This window comes from Balaenoptera physalus, assembly GCF_965194825.1.
Source record: "Balaenoptera physalus genome assembly, chromosome: 1".
In the NCBI taxonomy this organism is placed as follows: domain Eukaryota; kingdom Metazoa; phylum Chordata; class Mammalia; order Artiodactyla; family Balaenopteridae; genus Balaenoptera; species Balaenoptera physalus.
In genome coordinates this window covers 192123742-192141212 of record NC_138882.1, presented here as the reverse complement: position 1 = coordinate 192141212, position 17471 = coordinate 192123742, and the positions used below count along the sequence as shown (strand labels likewise).

The following is a 17471-nucleotide window of genomic DNA, read 5'->3' as shown; positions in this document are numbered from 1 at the left end:
CGGTGAGGATCTGGGTGGGCTGTACCAGGGGAAAGGCCTTCCACCGTTGCTCTGGGAGAGTTGGGATTTGATTTTTTTTACTGTGGAATCAATTCAATTTGAACAGGGACTATCCCTGCAACAGTCCAGCCCTGGCTCTGTGTTGGCTGACATGTTCATAATCAGGGAACAGGTGCTTGAAGGTTGCTTTGAAAAGATTGAAACTTCCAGTCTGTGATCTTTATAAGGAATTCTTAATGGGGCATCAGTTAGACGCGTGAACAGACGCCCTGTCAGGCAGTCTTGCCGTGGGCTCTGTGGCTGGTCCAGATGTTTCCACCGTGGTCTGACCACGTGAGGTCCGTGGTTTTTAGTGTTGGGTTGGGGAGGGGTCCCCATGCCGCTTGTCCCCCCGGCTCAGGCCGCAGGAGTTTAGAGAAGAGACTGAGGTTCTCATTGGCCAAGAGCAGAGGGGGTCCTGGCCGTGACCCCCAGCCCCCAGTAATGATTGCACCGTTCTCCCCGCCCCCAGCTCCATCTGAATCTGAGCGAGATCTGGATGGTGCTGTTTGGGTGTGGGACTGTTGACCTCCAGCCCCTTCTGGCAATTGGGCCTCTCTGTTTGTCCTCCAAGATGACTCCACAGGCAGAACGGACACCCCAAGTGCACTCAGGTTCAGCAACTCTCACTCTTTGCCACCCATGTTGCTCGCAGGAGAAGAGTTGGCTCCTGTCTCTGGGAGAGAGCGGAAGGGGGTGTTACACAAGCGCCCTTCCGGATGTGTGTGGTTTTCAGCAGTTACACCTCTTCCTGTCTCTTCTTGAGGCACCCTGTGGCCGCCGAGGCTCCCACAGGCTTTGGGCCCATAAAGGGCAGTGGTTTCATGCCGTGTCACAGTCAGAGCCATACCTCAGGGCTTTGGTAGAAAGGATTCACGGGGTTCGAGAAGCAACATGCAAAGTAACATGAGTTTGAGAAGCAGGAGCTTAAGTCCTAGCCCTGATTCCTGAAGCTTCCGGGGAGATCACCCAACGCCCTTCACACGCCTGTCACACGCCTGTCACACCCAGGTGCTGTAAGCCTCTCCTCCCTGGTCCCTCAGTCAGAGCTCACAGAGCATCGGCCACGTGCCTGGCACTGCTGGGACACGTCAGTGAGCAGAAGAGGCAAAGCCCCTGCCCTGGAGGAGCCGACATCCCTGTGGTCTCAGGGCAAATGGGGGCAGAGTAAAGGTGAGGAACAGTCCATAACTGGTGTCACAGCAGTGACCTTCAAGATGGTCTCCAGTGGCCCCGCCTCCTGGTCCTCACCCACTCCATCGTATTAGGGTTGGTCTTTGTGACCAATAAACAAATCTCCTGAGCCTCAGTCAAGAAAGACTGGGCAGCTTCTCTCTCTCTCCATCCCTTGCTCTGGGGGAAGCAAACTGCCTTGGCCTGAGAGATCCAAGGAGTACAGAACCGAGGCCCACTGCCCACAGCCTTGTGCAGGAGACATCGAAGAAGAGGAGCCTTCAGGGGAATTCCCTGGCAGTCCAGTGGTTAGTACTCCACGCTCTCACTGCCCAGGTCCTGAGTTCAATCCCTGGTTGGGGAACTAAGATCCCACAAGATGCACGGTGCAGCAAAAAAGCAAAGACAAGGAGCATTCAGATGAGATGGTGGCCTCAGCTGACATCCTGCCCACAGCCTCAGGAGAGACCCTGAGCCAGACCACCCAACCAAGTCAGTCCCGGATTCCTGACTCCAAAACTGTGTGAGTAATATCTGTTGTTGTAAGCCGCCAACCCTTGTCAGGTGGCAGTAGACAACTCATACAGTCTCATTGTTCTTAAGACCTCAGCGATCTAGGGCCAAGCCTTCTGGAAGCTTTGAGCTTCCGGGATGATCCAGAATGAGGATGCAGCCCCAGAGGGCCCCCCATGACAGCGAGTCATACCTGTGCATGGCTGGTCACCTCCGTAAGCGATGAGCCTTTTTCTGGGAAACTGGAAAAGATGAGAAGACTTCTGAGAGCAGGGGAGAGAGGCAGCATGGGAAAAGGAGAGGTTGCAGTGAGTCTGAGGACCCTGAAAAGTGATTTTCTGGAAGGCAGGACCACTGCCTGGGAGCAGGCTGCCTCTGGAGCAGATGCCTCTGCGCAAGAGTGACCTCACCTGCTTTTGGCCCGCGATGCAAACGTTCAGGAAGGAGTTGTGATCGCGGACTTGCCAAGAAGCACCCCCACGCCTCAGGCAGCACCTTCCCTCCTCCAGCGCCGGGCACGGGCGGATCCCAGCCTCCGTGGCCGTCACCGCATACCCCCACCTGGTAGCGCATCAGCTCCTCCGTGACTCCTGTTACCCTCCCATTTCACAGATGGAGAAACTGACACTTCGGAAGGTTGGGAGATTTGCCCAAGGTCAGACACCAATAAATGGCAGAGTTACGATGCAAACCGAGGGCTAGATCTGAACCCCAACTGGACCTCACCTCCCTCCCCACCACCTGGAGTGGTCTCCTGGATCACACAAAGAGGGGGGAATTGTGTCATCCACCAAGCCCCAGAAGAAGATGGAAATGTGTGTCGACTCGGCAAGGTTTCGATTTAGAAACAGTTTCCCTCTCCAGAGCTCAGAGGGCTAGCTTCACATGAAGAGCTCTCACTACCTGAAGATTCCCATCACCCAAGTTTTGTGCTCCAGAATCTACGGTAAAGAGACAGCTGTGGCATCCTTTTCCCGTAACTGGAAGTAGCTCCCGGCCTCCCACTGGAGTTATAATTTAATGTAATGAGAATGACCCTGAATATTAAAACACAGCAGAACGGCTCCCAGCGGTGCTAAAGTTAAAACTCCATTCACCTTGTGTGTAACAGTCCTGGTGGCAGGCCACAGAGAGGTTCGTTTGTCTGCATTCGTGGGTCTGCTGGCTCCACATTGCAGGTCGATGGGTGATGCCCGGTCCAGGCCGGGTGGCTCTTGCATGTGAGCTCGGCCTCTTTGGACCAGCGGGGGATGTGTCTGGAGCAGTTTCGTCCATGATGATGGCAGGGGCTCCAGGGCAAGTCTCCTGTGGCTGGAGCTGGCATATCGTCATTCTGCTCGCTCCCCATTGGCCCAAGAGTGTGTTTGTGTGTGTGTGGAGGTGGGGTGGGTGTTGTATGCATGCGTGCATGTTGGGGGGAGGTGGCAGAGTCACTCAGCAAAGGACATGGATACGGAAGGAGCCAGGAATGGGGACCGATGATTCAATCTCTTAGACCCTCATACCCTCCTTCTATGCAAATCAGATGCCAGCTCATCAACCAGAACATCTGAGGAACCAGAACAGGTGGTCCCCCAAGCAGGGTCACTCAGAAAGCATCTCCTATTATTGTGTGTCTCTGGACTCGTGGGCTCAGTCTGACTCTTCTTTGTGGTTTCTTGGCTTAGCTGTGAATTCCTTTTCTTCTCTCGCCTGGATGCACTGAATTCTTCCCATCTCGTGCAAGTAGCTCTCATCAACTCTGAGAGGCTACAGATTCCATCTTTAATGCTGAGGCTGAAGGGAGCAGAGAAAGAGGGAGAAAGAGAGAGAGGAAGAGAGAGAGAGCGCCACTTGCAGCTCCGAATTGGACACCCCCAGGCACATTAGCCCCCAGAATAATATAATCATTTATTCTTAGCTCCAACAGAGAAATTGAGGCTCATGTAGGCCAGGCCCCCATTTTGCAGATGAGAAGACTGAGGCTTAAAGAGAGAGAGAGCGAGCTCGTGTGTCCTGGTCAAGGGCGCCTCACCGTGGTCTGCTGTGACCCTGGACATTTTGCACAGTCCATCTGGTTTATTCTGGGGCTTTCCCTCTGTGTGTATAAATGTGCTTGTCCATGTTTAAAATTATGTCATGGGTCCACTTTTCCAGAAGACCGCCAGCCCGAGTCTCAGGGCCAATCCCAGGCCCCAGAGTCACATAGAGGCCCTGTGGGGCCTTTGGTCAGTCCCTGAGAATCTGAGCATCAAGGCCTGGCCGGGGCTGCAGCTCTGATGACAGCCTAAGACTCCAGGAATCCGTTTTTGTGTTTTCTTCCCATTTAAACTCGGCCTCCTGCCCTCTCGCGTCCTCTGCACTCGGAGCCCTAACAGGCTGCATAGTGACCTTTCTGGGAAAACTAAAGTGGAGAAAACACAGTGAGAGGTTGCAGGGGAACTGGATTCTCACACAGCCTCAAAGAGCCCTCCCTGCGGTTCCTGGTTAATTATGAAGGAATTAGTGCTCCGTGCCAGGCGGAAGCTGCCTTAACCAAGTGGCAGGCCCTGGCTTTGCCCGTCATGGACAAACGCGCATGTGCATCCTGGTTGGATGCACCAGAAGGACACACCTAGCCAAAAAGGTTTAGCCAGATCTAATCATCAGGCTGCAATCAGACAAATGCAAAATGTGGGACAGTCTGCAGGACTAATGGCCTGAGCTTTTCAAAAACAAATACAAAAACCCAATGCCATGAAAAACAAAAATGAGAAAATGGTAGGGGGGTGGGGTGCTGGATTAAGAGATTAGTTGAGGGGTGCTGGATTAGGTGAACCTTGAGTGGATTCTGGTGGTTTTTTTTTAAGCTATAGAATCTATTTTTGGAATGGATTCTGGATTTTTTTTAACTATAGAGTATCTTTTTGGAATCAATGGGAAAATTTTAATCTCTGTTTTATTTCTTCTCTGATCTTTATTATTTCCTTTCTTCTGCTGACTTTAAGTTTTGTTTGTTCTTCTTTTTCTTTCTTTCTTTTTTAAATTTATTTACTTATTTATTTGGTTGCGTCGGGTCTTACTTGCGGCAGGCGGGCTCCTTAGTTGCGGCTCATGGGCTCCTTTCTTGCGGTATGCGAACTCTTCGTTGCGACATGCATGTGGGATCTAGTTCCCTGATCAGGGATCGAATCCGGGCCCCCTGCACTGGGAGTGCAGAGTCTTAACCACAACGCCTCCAGGGAAGTCCCTGTTCTTCTTTTTCTAATTCTTTTAGGTGGTAGCCTGGATTGTTTATTTGAGGTTTTTCTTGTTTTTTGAGGAAGGCGGAAATTTTTAATATAGGCTATATATCAGGTGGTATTGAATTAATTGCCTTAGATATGATCATGGTATTGTAGTTATGTAAGGTAGAGTTCTTATTCTCAGAAAATGCTTGCTGCAGTATTGAGGGGTGACGTGCATGAGATCACAACTGTCAAATGGTTCAGAAAAAAAGTGTGTGCGAGAGGGAGGGGGAAGAGGTGAAGGGGAGAGAGGGGGAGGGGGAGGAGAGGCAATGCAAGGAAATGAGGCATATGTAGACTATCAGTGAGTAGGATGAAGGGTATATAGGTGTTTGTGGCTATTCTGGTTTTTTACAATTTTTCTGATGTTTGAAAGTTTGAAAGTTTTCAAAATAATAAGTTGGAGAGAAGACAGTGTCCACAGATGGAGCCTTTTAGGTCCCCTGTCATCACTCAGCTCAGCCTGCAAAGGGTGAGAGCTGGGATTGACTCAACATCTTTCCTCTTGGGCTCAGAGCGTATCTTCTCTTTGCTCCCATGAGAAACTATGAACGGGCCTTTGTGAGCGCTCCATGCTTATGTCTCCAAGTATAAACCGGTGTGGTTTGCTCCAGGTCACACGCAGACCAGCTGTGCATGCAGGAGATGGGAGGGACCCAGCTTTCGGACTCCCAGCTTGGACCCCCGAGCCACACCCTCTCAGCCGCCCCTCCCGTCCCTCGTCCCTCTCGAGCCTGGCATGTTGCCAAATGGTTTCTGCACGGTCCCGGATGGAGGTGGGGTGGGCAGCTGTGCCTGCCTTCCTCCCCCAGGGGTGCAGGAGCCCAGCCCCTGGCAGCCTGGGAGTCACAGCATCCCCACTGGGACGTCAGCTCCTTGGGGGTTGGCTGCCAGGCAGATGCAGTGGCTCCTGATTGGACAGTGGCAGCCACAGGGCAAGGAAGTGGGCTCTGGGCACGTTGGCTGTGCCCCTGGACTGTGTCCTGAATGCCCAGCAGGGGGCTTGGGGAAACCTCACCAATCCTCTTCCCCCCCGTGAGGTGGCAAAGGTGCCAACCTCCCAGGAGGAATGAGACAGAAGCACTGCTCGTGGCCTGCAGTTCTTTTCCGCGTGAAGTGGGCATCAGAGCGTAGCCAGTGCCCGGCTGTGGGCGGAGGAGCTGACTGCTGACCCTGAAGGACCTGAGCTTCCAGAGTCCGGGCTAGGGTGAGGAGTGGGACAGGTGACCTCCCTGGGGATGCCTCCCAAAGTGTGGCCAGTGGCACCTGTAGCTGCCGTGAACACCCCCGCTGGACAGAGCGGGCATTGCACCCTCAGGAAGGCTGCCCTGTCCCCACCCCTGCCACCTCATGCAAGCCGAGTCCCCAGGCCCTCCCCCTACCACAGGTGTGCCAGGCATAGCTGTGAACACAGCCGACAAAACTCCCTGCATCCATGGAGCTGGCATCTTGGGGTCATAAATGAGACAGTAGGTGAAATAGAAGGTGTGTTAGAAGGTGACACGTGCCAGGGGAGGGACCAGGGGAGTGTAGGGAAGACAGGTCTGCAATTTAAGATAAAGTGTCCAGAGAAGACTCCCTGAGAATGTGACCTTTGTATTAGGAGGTGAAGGTCAGGGGTCCCTCCAGCGGGTCGGGGGTCAGAGAGCTCAGGCAGAAGGAAGAGCAGGTGCAAAAGCCCTGAGGTTGGAGCGTCTGCTGGGTTCACGGGACCCCACAGAGCCCGCGTCTGGGGCAGAGTGAGCGAGGGGGGGCGGGGATGAGGTCAGAGAGGTCGTGGCTCAGGCGGGGCCGGGCTGAGGCCACTGTTGAGATTTGGGCTTTCACTCTGGGTAGAATGGGAAACCATTGGAAAGTTTGAGCAAAGTAACAACATGATCTGATTTATGTTCCGGAAGGTTCGCTCTGGCTCCTGGTCAAGGTGGAAGCCAGGAGACCTGTCAGAAAGCTGTCGTGGGGACTATGAGAGGGAAGGTGGCAGCTGGGCCAGGGAGGAGGAGGCGGAGGTCACCGCAAGAAGCGTGGGACTCTGGTGGCTTCTGAAGATGGCCTCATGACGGGGTGGCCGTGGAAGAACAGGACTGGAGTGGGAGTTGTCGACTTAAAAAAATGCACAACGTGAGAGTGAGAGTTAAGTTTTATTTGGGGCAACATGAGGACTGCGGCCCGGGAGACAGCATTTCAGATAGCTCTGAGAAGCTGCACCAAAGAGGTCAGGGGAAGGTCAGTATGTATGTGATTTTGGCAAAGAGGGAGTACATGCAATCAAGCACGTATTTTTTTCCAGAAGGTTTCTGCTAGTCACGAGGAGCAATCGTCACCATGAAGGATTTTAGTGTCTTTCTAGATATGAGGAAATACAAAAATTAGGCTCATTAAATCTTCTCCTGAAAATATCTAACTATCTGAAGACCTGTTCTGCCAGTTTTTCTCAGAGTGCCTCATTTCTGCTCTCCACCCTGAATTCCTTTCAGGGGATGTTGAAAGTCAGCAACTGCAGCAGCACATGATTTAATCCTTGTAGAGGTAGATGGCAAGTGCCCATGGCAAGTGCCAATTTGTAGTTGACAGGGGATCAGGAGCTTCGTGTTAGATGCATGGACCCAAGGTGCTTGTTTCACATCCTTGTAGAGGTGCCTAGTGGACAGTTGGATACACACGTCTGGAGTCCAGGGGAGAGATGGGGGCTGGAGATACAATCGTGGGGTCTGCAGCGTAGCAATGGAGGTCAGAGCCAGAAGACTGGTGGAAATCTGAGGAACCTCGTGTAGACAGAAAAGAAAAGAGATTCAAGACCTGAGCCTGAGCAGAAACCAGAGCTGGAGACAAGAGAGAGGACCAGATGCAGCCCGGGAGCCCGAGAAGGAGCAGCTGGGGAGGCAGCAGGACAGCGGGCAGCGTGGGGTCCCGGAGCCAGGAGGATGGTGCGGCCCCACCATCCACCCCGTACGCTGGGCACTATCAGGCTTAGCAACAGGGAGGTCACGGCGACCTTGGCAATGGTAGCTTCCTCAGAGGCATGAGGGCAGAAGGGAGGGGAATTACAGACAAGAGGACATTTCCTGTGATGGAAGCAGAGAAGTAGGACAAGAGTGGGGAAGGAAGTGGGTCCAAGAAACTATGCTTGTTGTTTTTGAAAACTGCAGACGTAGTTTGGTTTTTTTTTTAGTTATCTATTTTATGCATATTAGTGTGCGTATGTCAATCCCAATGTCCCAATTCATCCCCCCAGACTTCCCCCCTTGGTGTCCATACGTTTGTCCTCTACATCTGTGTCTCTATTTCTGCCTTGCAAACCAGTTCATCTGTACCATTTTTCTAGATTCCACATATATGCATTAATATATGATATTTGTTTTTCTTTTTCTGACTTACTTCACTCTGTATGACAGTCTCTAAGTCCATCCACGTCTCTACAAGTGACCCAATTTCATTCCTTTTTATGGCTGAGTAATATTCCATTGTATATATATACCACATCTTCTTTATCCATTCGTCTGTTGATGGACATTTAGGTTGCTTCCACGACCTGGTTATTGTAAAAGTGCTGCAATGAACATTGGGCTGCATGCGTCTTTTTGAATTATGATTTTCTCTGGGTATATGTCCAGTAGTGGGATTGCTGGGTCATATAGTAATTCTATTTTTATTTTTTTAAGGAACCTCCATACTGTTCTCCTTAATGGCTCTATCAATTTACATTCCCACCAACAGTGCAAGAGGGTTCTCTTTTCTCCACACCCTCTTCAGCATTTAGTGTTTGTAACTTTATGATGATGCCCAGCTAACTGGAGTGAGGTGATACCTCGTAATTTTGATTTGCATTTCTCTAGTAATTAGTGATGTTGAGCAGCTTTTCATGTGCCTCTTGCCCATCTATATGTCTTCTTTGGAGAAATGTAGATTTAGGTCTTCTGCCCATTTTCTGATTGGATTGTTTGTTTTTTTGATATTGAGCTGCATGAGCTGTTCATATATTTTGGAGATAAATCATTTGTCTGTTGATTCACTTGCAAATATTTTCTCCCATTCTGAGGGTTGTCTTTTTGTCTTGTTTATAGTTTCCTTTGCTGCGCAAAAGTTTTAAGTTTCACTTGGTCCCATTTGTTTATTTTTGTTTTTATTTCCATTACTCTAGGAGGTGGGTCAAAAAAGATCTTGCTGCAGTTTGTGTCAAAGAGTGTTCTTCCTGTGTTTTCCTCTAAGAGTTTTATATTGCCTGGTATTACATTTAGGTCTTTAATCCATTTTGAGTTTATTTTTGTGTATGGTGTTAGGGAGTGTTCTAATTTCATTCTTTTACATGTAGCTGTCCAGTTTTCCCAGCATCACTTATTGAAGAGACTATCTTTTCTCCATTGTATATCCTTGCCTCCATTGTCATAGATAAGTTGACCATAGGTGCATGTGTTTATCTCTGGGCTTTCTATCCTGTTCCATTGATCTATATTTCTGGTTTTGTGCCAGTACCATACTGTCTTGATTACTGTAGCTTTGTAGTATAGTCTGAAGTCAGGGAGTCTGATTCCTCCAGCTCCGTTTTTTTTTTTTTTTTTTTCAAGATTGCTTTGGCTAATCGGGGTCTTTTGTGTCTCCATACAAATTATAAGATTTTTTGTTCTAGTTCTGTAAAAAATGCCATTGATAATTTGATAGGGATTGCATTGAACCTATAGACTGCTTTGGGTAGTATAGTCATTTTCACAATATTGATTCTTCCAATCCAAGAACATGGTATCTCTCTCTATCTGTTTGTGTCACCTTTGATTTCTTTCATCAGTGTCTTATAGTCTTCTGAGTACAGGTCTTTTACCTCCTTAGGTAGGTTTATTCCTAGGTATTTTATTCTTTTTGTTGCAGTGGTAAATGGGATTGTTTCCTTAATTTACCTTCTGATCTTTCATTGTTAGTGTATAGGAATGCAAGAGATTTCTATGCATTAATTTTGTATCCTGCTACTCTACCAAATTCATTGATTAGCTCTAGTAGTTTTCTGGTGGCACCTTTAGGATTTTCTTTGTATAGTATCATGTCATCGGCAAACAGTGACAGTTTTACTTCTTCTTTTCCAATTTGGATTCCTTTTATTTCTTTTTCTTCTCTGACTGCTGTGGCTAAAACTTCCAAAACTATGTTGAATAATAGTGGTGAGGGTGGCCAACCTTGTCTTGTTCCGGATCTTAGAAGAAATGGTTTCAGTTTTTCACCATTGAGAATGACGTTGGCTGTGGGTTTGTCATATATGGCCTTTATTATGTTGAGGTAGGTTCCCTCTATGCTGACTTTCTGGAGAGTTTTTCATCATAAATGGGTGATGAAGTTTGTCAAAAGCTTTTTCTGCATCTATTGAGATTATCATATGGTTTTTATCCTTCAATTTGTTAATATGGTGTATCACATTCATTGATTTGCATATATTGAACAATCCTTGCATCCGTGGGGTAAACCCCACTTGACCATGGTGTATGATCCTTTTAATGTGCTGTTGGATTCTGTTTGCTAGTATTTTGTGGAGGATTTTTGCATCTATGTTCATCAGAGATATTGGCCTGTAGTTTTCTTTTTTTGTGACATCTTTGTCTGGTTTTGGTATCATGGTGATGGTGGCATCATAGAATGAGTTTAGGAGTGTTCCTCCCTCTGCTATATTTTGGAAGAGTTTGAGAAGGATGGGTGTTAGCTCTTCTCTAAATGTTTGATAGACTTCACCTGTGAAGCCATCTGGTCCTGGGCTTTTGTTTGTTGGAAGATTTTTAATCACAGTTTCAATTTCATTACTTGTGATTGGTCTGTTTATATTTTCTATTTTTTCCTGGTTCAGTCTTGGAAGGTTGTGTTTTTCTAAGAATTTGTCCATTTCTTCCAGGTTGTCCATTTTATTGGCATATAGTTGCTTGTAGTAATCTCTCATGATCCTTTGGATTTCTGCAGTGTCAGTTGTAACTTCTCCTTTTTCATTTCTAATTCTGTTGATTTGAGTCTTCTCCCTTTTTTTCTTGATGAGTCTGGCTAATGGTTTATCAATTTTGTTTTTCTTGTCAAAGAACCAGCTTTTACTTTTATTGATCTTTGCTATTGTTTCCTTCATTTCTTTTTCATTTATTTCTGATCTGATCTTTATGATTTCTTTCCTTCTGCTAACTTTGGGGTTTTTTTGTTCTTCTTTCCCTAATTGCTTTAGGTGTAAGGTTAGGTTGTTTATTTGAGATTTTTCTTGTTTCTTGAGGTAGGATTGTATTTCTATAAACTTCCCTCTTGAACTGCTTTTGCTGCATCCCACAGGTTTTGGGTCGTCGTGTTTTCGTTGTCATTTGTTTCTAGGTATTTTTTGATTTCCTCTTTGATTTCTTCAGTGATCTCTTGGTTATTTAGTAGCGTATTGTTTAGCCTCCATGCGTTTGTATTTTTTACAGTTTTTTTCCTGTAATTGATATCTAGTCTCATAATGTCGTGGTCAGAAAAGATACTTGATACAATTTCAATTTTCTTAAATTTACCAAAGCTTGGTTTGTGACCCAAGATATGGTCTATCCTGGAGAATGTTCCATGAATACTTGAGAAGAAAGTGTATTCTGTTGTTTTTGGATGGAATGTCCTATAAATATCAATTAAGTCCATCTTGTTTAATGTGTCATTTAAAGCTTGTGTTTCCTTATTTATTTTCATTTTGGACGATCTGTCCATTGGTGTGAAAGTGAGATGTTAAAGTCCCCTACTATGATTGTGTTACTGTCAATTTCCCCTTTTATGTCTGTTAGCATTTGCCTTAAGTATTGAGGTGCTCCTATGTTTGGTGCATAAATATTTACAATTGTTATATCTTCTTCTTGGATTGATCCCTTGGTCATTATGTTCTTCTTGGTCTCTTGTAATAGTCTTTATTTTAAAGTCTATTTTGTCTGATATGAGAATTGCTACTCCAGCTTTCTTTTTTATTTTTTTAAATAAATTTATTTATTTATTTTTGGCTGCATTGGGTCTTTGTTGCTGCGTGCGGACTTTCTCTAGTTGCGGTGAGTGGGGGCTACTCTTCGTTGTGGTGCGCGAGTTTCTCGTTGCAGTGGCTTCTCTTGTGCAGCGCAGGCTCTAGGTGTGCGGGCTTCAGTAGTTGTGGCACGCAGGCTCAGTAGTTGTGGCTCATGGGCTCTAGAGCGCAGGCTCAGTAGTTGTGGCACACAGGCTTAGCTGCTCCACAGCATGTGGGATCTTCCCGGACCAGGGCTTGAACCCGTGTTCCCTGCATTGGCAGGCGGATTCTTAACCACTACACCACCAGGGAAGCCCCTCCAGCTTTCTTTTGATTTCCATTTGCATAGAATATCTTTTTCCATCCCCTCACTTTCAGTCTGTATGTATCCCTAGGTCTGAAGTGGGTCTCTTGTAGACAGCATATGTATGGGTCTTGTTTTTGTATCCATTCAGCCAGTCTATGTCTTTTGGTTGGAGCATTTAATCCATTTACATTTAAGGTAATTATCAATATGTATGTTCCTATTACCATTATCTTAATTGTTTTGGGTTTGTTTTTGTAGGTCCTTTTCTTCTCTTGTGTTTCCCACTTAGAGAAGTTCCTTAAGCATTTGTTGTAAAGCTGGTTTGGTGGTGCTGAATTCTCTTAGCTTTTGCTTGTCTGTAAAACTTTTGATTTCTCTGTCAATATGAATGAGATCCTTGCTGGGTAGAGTATTCTTGGTTGTAGGTTCTTCCCTTTCATCACTTTAAATATATCATGCTCCCTTCTGGCTTGCAGAGTTTCTGCTGAGAAATCAGCTGTTAACCTTATGGGAGTTCGCTTGTATGTTTTTGTCGTTTTTCTCTTGTTGCTTTTAATAATTTTTCTTTGTCTTTAATTTTTGTCAGTTTGATTACTATGTCTCTCAGTGTGTTTCTCCTTGGGTTTATCCTGCCTGGGACTCTCTGTGCTTCCTGGACTTGGGCGCCTATTTCCTTTCCTATGTTAAGGAAGTTTCCGACTGTAATGCCTTCAAATATTTTCTCAGTTCCTTTCTCTCTCTCTTCTCCTTCTGGGACCCCTATAATGTGAATGTTGGTGCATTTAATGTTGTCCCAGAGGTCTCTTAGGCTGTCTTCATTTATTTTCATTCTTTTTTCTTTATTCTTTTCTGTGGCAGTGATTTCCACCATTCTGTCTTCCAGGTCACTTATCAGTTCTTCTGCTTCAGTTATTCTACTATTGATTCCTTCTAGTGTATTTTTCATTTCCGTTATTGTATTGTTCATTCCTGTTTGTTTGTTCTTTAATTCTTCTAGGTCTTTGTTAAACATTTCTTGCATCTTCTCCATCTTTGCCTCCATTCTTTTTCTGAGGTCCTGGATCATCTTCACTATCATTATTCTGAATTCTTTTTCTGGAAGGTTGCCTATCTCCACTTCATTTAATTGTTTCTGGGGTTATCTTGTTTCTTCATCTGGTACATAGCCCTCTGCCTTTTCATCTTGTCTATCTTTCTCTGATTGTGGTTTTCCTTCCGCAGGCTGCAGGGTTGTAGTTCTTCTTGCTTCTGCTGTCTGCCCTCTGGTGGATGAGGCTATCTAAGAGGCTTGTGCAAGTTTCCTGATGGGAGGGACTGGTGGTGGGTAGAGCTGGGTGCTGCTCTGGTGGGCAGAGCTCAGTAAAACTTTAATCTGCTTGTCTGCTAATGGGTGGGGCTGAGTTCCCTCCCTGTTGGTTGTTTGGCCTTAGGCGACCCAGCCCTGGAGTCTGCAGTCTCTTTGTTGGGGCTAATGGCAGACTCCGGGAGGGCTCATGCCAAGGAGTACTTCCCAGAACTTCTGCTGCCAGTGTCCTTGTACTCGCAGTGAGCCACAGCTGCCCCCTGCCTCTGCAGGAGACCCTCCAACACTAGCTGGTAGGTCTGCTTCAGCCTCCTATGGGGTCACTGCTCCTTCCCCCTGGGTCCCAATGCGCACACTACTTTGTGTGTGCCCTCCAAGTGTGGACTCTCTGTTTCCCCCAGTCCTGTCGAAGTCCTGCAGTCAAATCCCGCTAGCCTTCAAAGTCTGATTCTCTAGGAATTCCTCCTCCGTTGCCAGACCCCCAGGTTGGGAAGCCTGAGGTGGGGCTCAGAACCTTCACTCCAGTGGGTGAACTTCTGTGGTATAAGTGTTCGCCAGTCTGTGAGTCACCCACCCAGCGGTTATAAGATTTGATTTTATCGTGATTGCACCCCTCCTACCATCTTATTGTGGCTTCTCCTTTGTCTTTGGATGTGGGGTATCTTTTTCAGTGAGTTCCAGTGTCTTCTTGTCAATGATTGTTCAGCAGTTAGTTGTGATGATGGTGCTCTCGCAAGAAGGAGTGAGTGCACGTCCTTCTCCTCCACCATCTTTCCTTCCATCTGGAGAAGTCATTTTGGGGCGGGGGGTGTTTGGCGGTTTTTGGCCACACTGCGTGGCATGCAGGATCTTAGTTCCCTGACCAGGGATCGAACCTGTGCCCCTGCAGTGGAAGTGCGGAGTCTTAACCACTGGACCACCAGGGAAGTCCCAAGATAGAAGAAGTAGTAATTGATTGTGTGCAGATGGCTCTGCTCCGTAAAGAAGGAAGGACTTGTGGGTGAGAGTCCTGTTGCAGGATGCCCTTGAATGGGGGCGAGGCAGAGGGTGTGGGTGCCGTGGGCGTGGCCAGGTCACCCGGTAGCGACGGGAGGGGAGCAGAATGTTCCTTGTGCTGATGCTGGGGGATGGGTCTGATGCTAGGGAAATAGGAAGCATCAAGTCAAGAGCTATGGGTAACACGGGAAAGGAAGTGTTCGTGATTTCAGGAGAGAGGTGCTGGGCCGTGTCATCTTGGAGAGTGGGGGAGAGAATAGCCTAGAACAGGGGTCGGCAGACTTTTCCTTTAAAGGGACAGGTAGTAAATATTTTAGGCCTTGCAGGCCAGATGGTCTCCATTGCAACGACCCACCCCATCATAGTAGCACAAATGGGCAATTCATAAGCAAATGGGCATGGAGGTAGAACCTCCAATAAAACCTTATTTACAGAAATTTTTGGCCTGCCGGCAGTAGTTTGCCGACTTCTAGTCCGGGAGCTCGGCTTTAGGCCAAGGGTCCTCAAAGTGTGTTCCCTGGACAAACAACACGGACGTCACCTGGGGACTCAGGCAGATTAAGTCTGTGATTCGGAATTCTGGACATTAAACATCCCTAAGTGCCCGAGCTGGGGGTTGAGGTGTCACCACACAGCAGCTGGGCCCAGGGAAAGCCAGAGAGGAGAGCGAGGGGTGGGGGTGGGCCGCACCCCCAGTAAAGGGCACGTGCATCCCGGCCTGCCCTTGGCTGCCTGTTCCCCATCCTGTTAGCCTGTGTGAGGACATCGTGCACCCTGCCTTCCCCGGGGCCTCTGGACCAGCATCTGGACTGGCCTTGGGGATGGCTCTGTTCCAGCAGGCGCACAAGGCCTGGCGCTCTGTGCACCCTCCCCTCTGTGGTCCTGGTTTCCCATCCGTGTCCCTCACTTGCCCGGGGGTGCCTCAGGGCAGGAGTCAGGGGTCAGGGAGGTGAGGCATCCAGGATGACCCTGGGTGACCGTGGTACCACTTCCTGGCCTGGGGAAGACAGCCTAGATTCCCAAGTCCACAGATTCCCTCTGCAGCCACCATTTCTGCATAGTTTGGGCAACGAGGAAGTGCTCCCAGAACCTCAGAAAGGCAGTCAGGGAGGGGCAGAGTGGGGGCTTGGAAAGAAGGAGTAGAAATCCTTCACGGTCACGGACCCGACCATCAGCCTCACCCGAGCCCCCGTGGGCCTGTCTGTCTGTCTGATGAGGGACATGCAGATGCCCAAGGAACCAGGCCTTCAGGATCACAGAGCATCCTGGCCACACTGATTGGCCTTTTTGTAACCGCCTCCCCTCCTTCTTTACTCTCCCTCCAGGATCTTCCCTCCTTGAAGAAGGGAGTGGGTCGGGAAGAGTGAGGCCGGCTCCATGTATCCGGAATCGACCACGGGGTCCCCGGCTCGGCTCTCCCTGCGGCAGACCGGCTCCCCTGGCATGATCTACAGGTGACGCCCCCGTGCCACCCCACCCAGGCCCTCCCAGGGTCAGTGCTACCTCTGAGGAGGTCCACAGGCCAGTCTCCTCCCCTTGACCCAGAGGGAGGGGCCGAGTGAGCCCACAGGGCTGTCAGGTGCACGCAAGCCTGCATTTTCTCCAAGGAAAGGAGGCTTTTAAGACCAAAATGGCAAAGAAAAAACCCAAGGTTTTCCAGGTGGGATGGAGCCAGGATTAGACGCCTGCCTTGTCCCTGACTCTTCTGAAATATTCCGTGGGAGGAAACAGAGGCGCTTCCCGGTTTCCATCTCTCTCATCCCACACACACTGCAGGTCCTGTAGCCCCTGTGGTCCCACCAGCTCCCCTGACGCCCTGAGCAAGGCTCCAAGCCTTACAGGCCTGAGTGGAGCCCGCGGAGGGTGGAATGCTCACCGGGCCCCCTTGACCTCTTTGTGGAGCCCACTTCCAGACCCAGCCCTGGGTCTTTCTGTTTGGAAAATAGCCCAGGTTGAACCACAGGGAGGGCATGGGGAAGGCGCGGGGTGGGAGCCGCTGGCATCATTGTCACGAAGGACTGGGGCACAAGTGGAACCCTGGGGCCCGCCAGTCCTTGAGCCACTGGACCTTCAGATAACTGTGAGGGCCTGAGCCACAGCGAGCGTCCATGGAAACCACAGGGGATGGGGGCGTCCCTCCTGCATCCAGGTCCTAAAAAGAACCCCATGGTCACATGCAGACTTCCCAGCGTGTTGGGTGATGGGCATTCCTGGGTTTGAAGGTTTTCAACCGTTGGTCTGAAAAAGCATGTTTCATGAAAACCCAAACAGAGGGACTTCCCTGGCAGTCCAGTGGTTAAGACTCTGCCCTTCCCCTGCAGGAGGTGTGGGTTCAATCCCTGGTGGGGGAGCTAAGATGCCACATGCCGCGCGGGGTGACCAGAAAAAAAAGAAACCCAAACCGAGGCCAGGCACAGAGGAGCCTGGCATCCAAACAAACGGGCCTCCACCTCCCTGTGCCACTGGGTGGCGCTGCTACCGAGACTTGGTACCCGGGCACATCCTCCGACAGCCCCGAGAGGGCGGGGTGGGGCTGGGGCTGGGGCTGCCGGGCGTCAGAGATGCTTCCCGGGCTGGCACCTCCCTGTGCGTGGTTGATGCCAACTGTGGCTTCTCTCTCTTCTCTCCCTGTTTCCTTCTCTCTCCTCCATTGCTGTCCGCAGTACTCGGTATGGGAGCCCCAAAAGACAGCTCCAGTTTTACAGGTAATGAGCCCTCCGTTTTCCCTACAACCGGCAAGCAGGGCAGCGGGTGGGAGAGCCATGTCGCCCAGGCCGGGTGTGCTGGTGATTTCTCAGGCATGAAAACTCCCCCATAACATCCAGGCTCTGGTCCTCTTCTCGGTGCCACGACACGGCATAGTGATGAAAGACGTGAAGTCGGGCTCGTTGTGTGGGCTCATCGTCTAGAATTTACTTTGATTTGAGC

At 49.1% G+C, this 17471-nt stretch overlaps 1 protein-coding gene across 2 annotated transcripts in view; it reads left to right on the top strand.

Moving 5' to 3' along the window:
• Window positions 1–17471, top strand: part of KCNAB2 (potassium voltage-gated channel subfamily A regulatory beta subunit 2) — a 95099-nt gene that overhangs the window by 25874 nt on the left and 51754 nt on the right. Inside the window, exons 2-3 of one of the 2 annotated variants that reach the window (XM_082469544.1) lie at window positions 15869–15997; window positions 17207–17248. In XM_082469544.1, coding sequence (XP_082325670.1) covers window positions 15921–15997; window positions 17207–17248 — 119 coding nt within the window. In that variant the 5' untranslated portion in view covers window positions 15869–15920. The remainder of the gene's footprint in view (window positions 1–15868; window positions 15998–17206; window positions 17249–17471) is intronic. The other variant, XM_082469545.1, reaches the window with a different exon arrangement.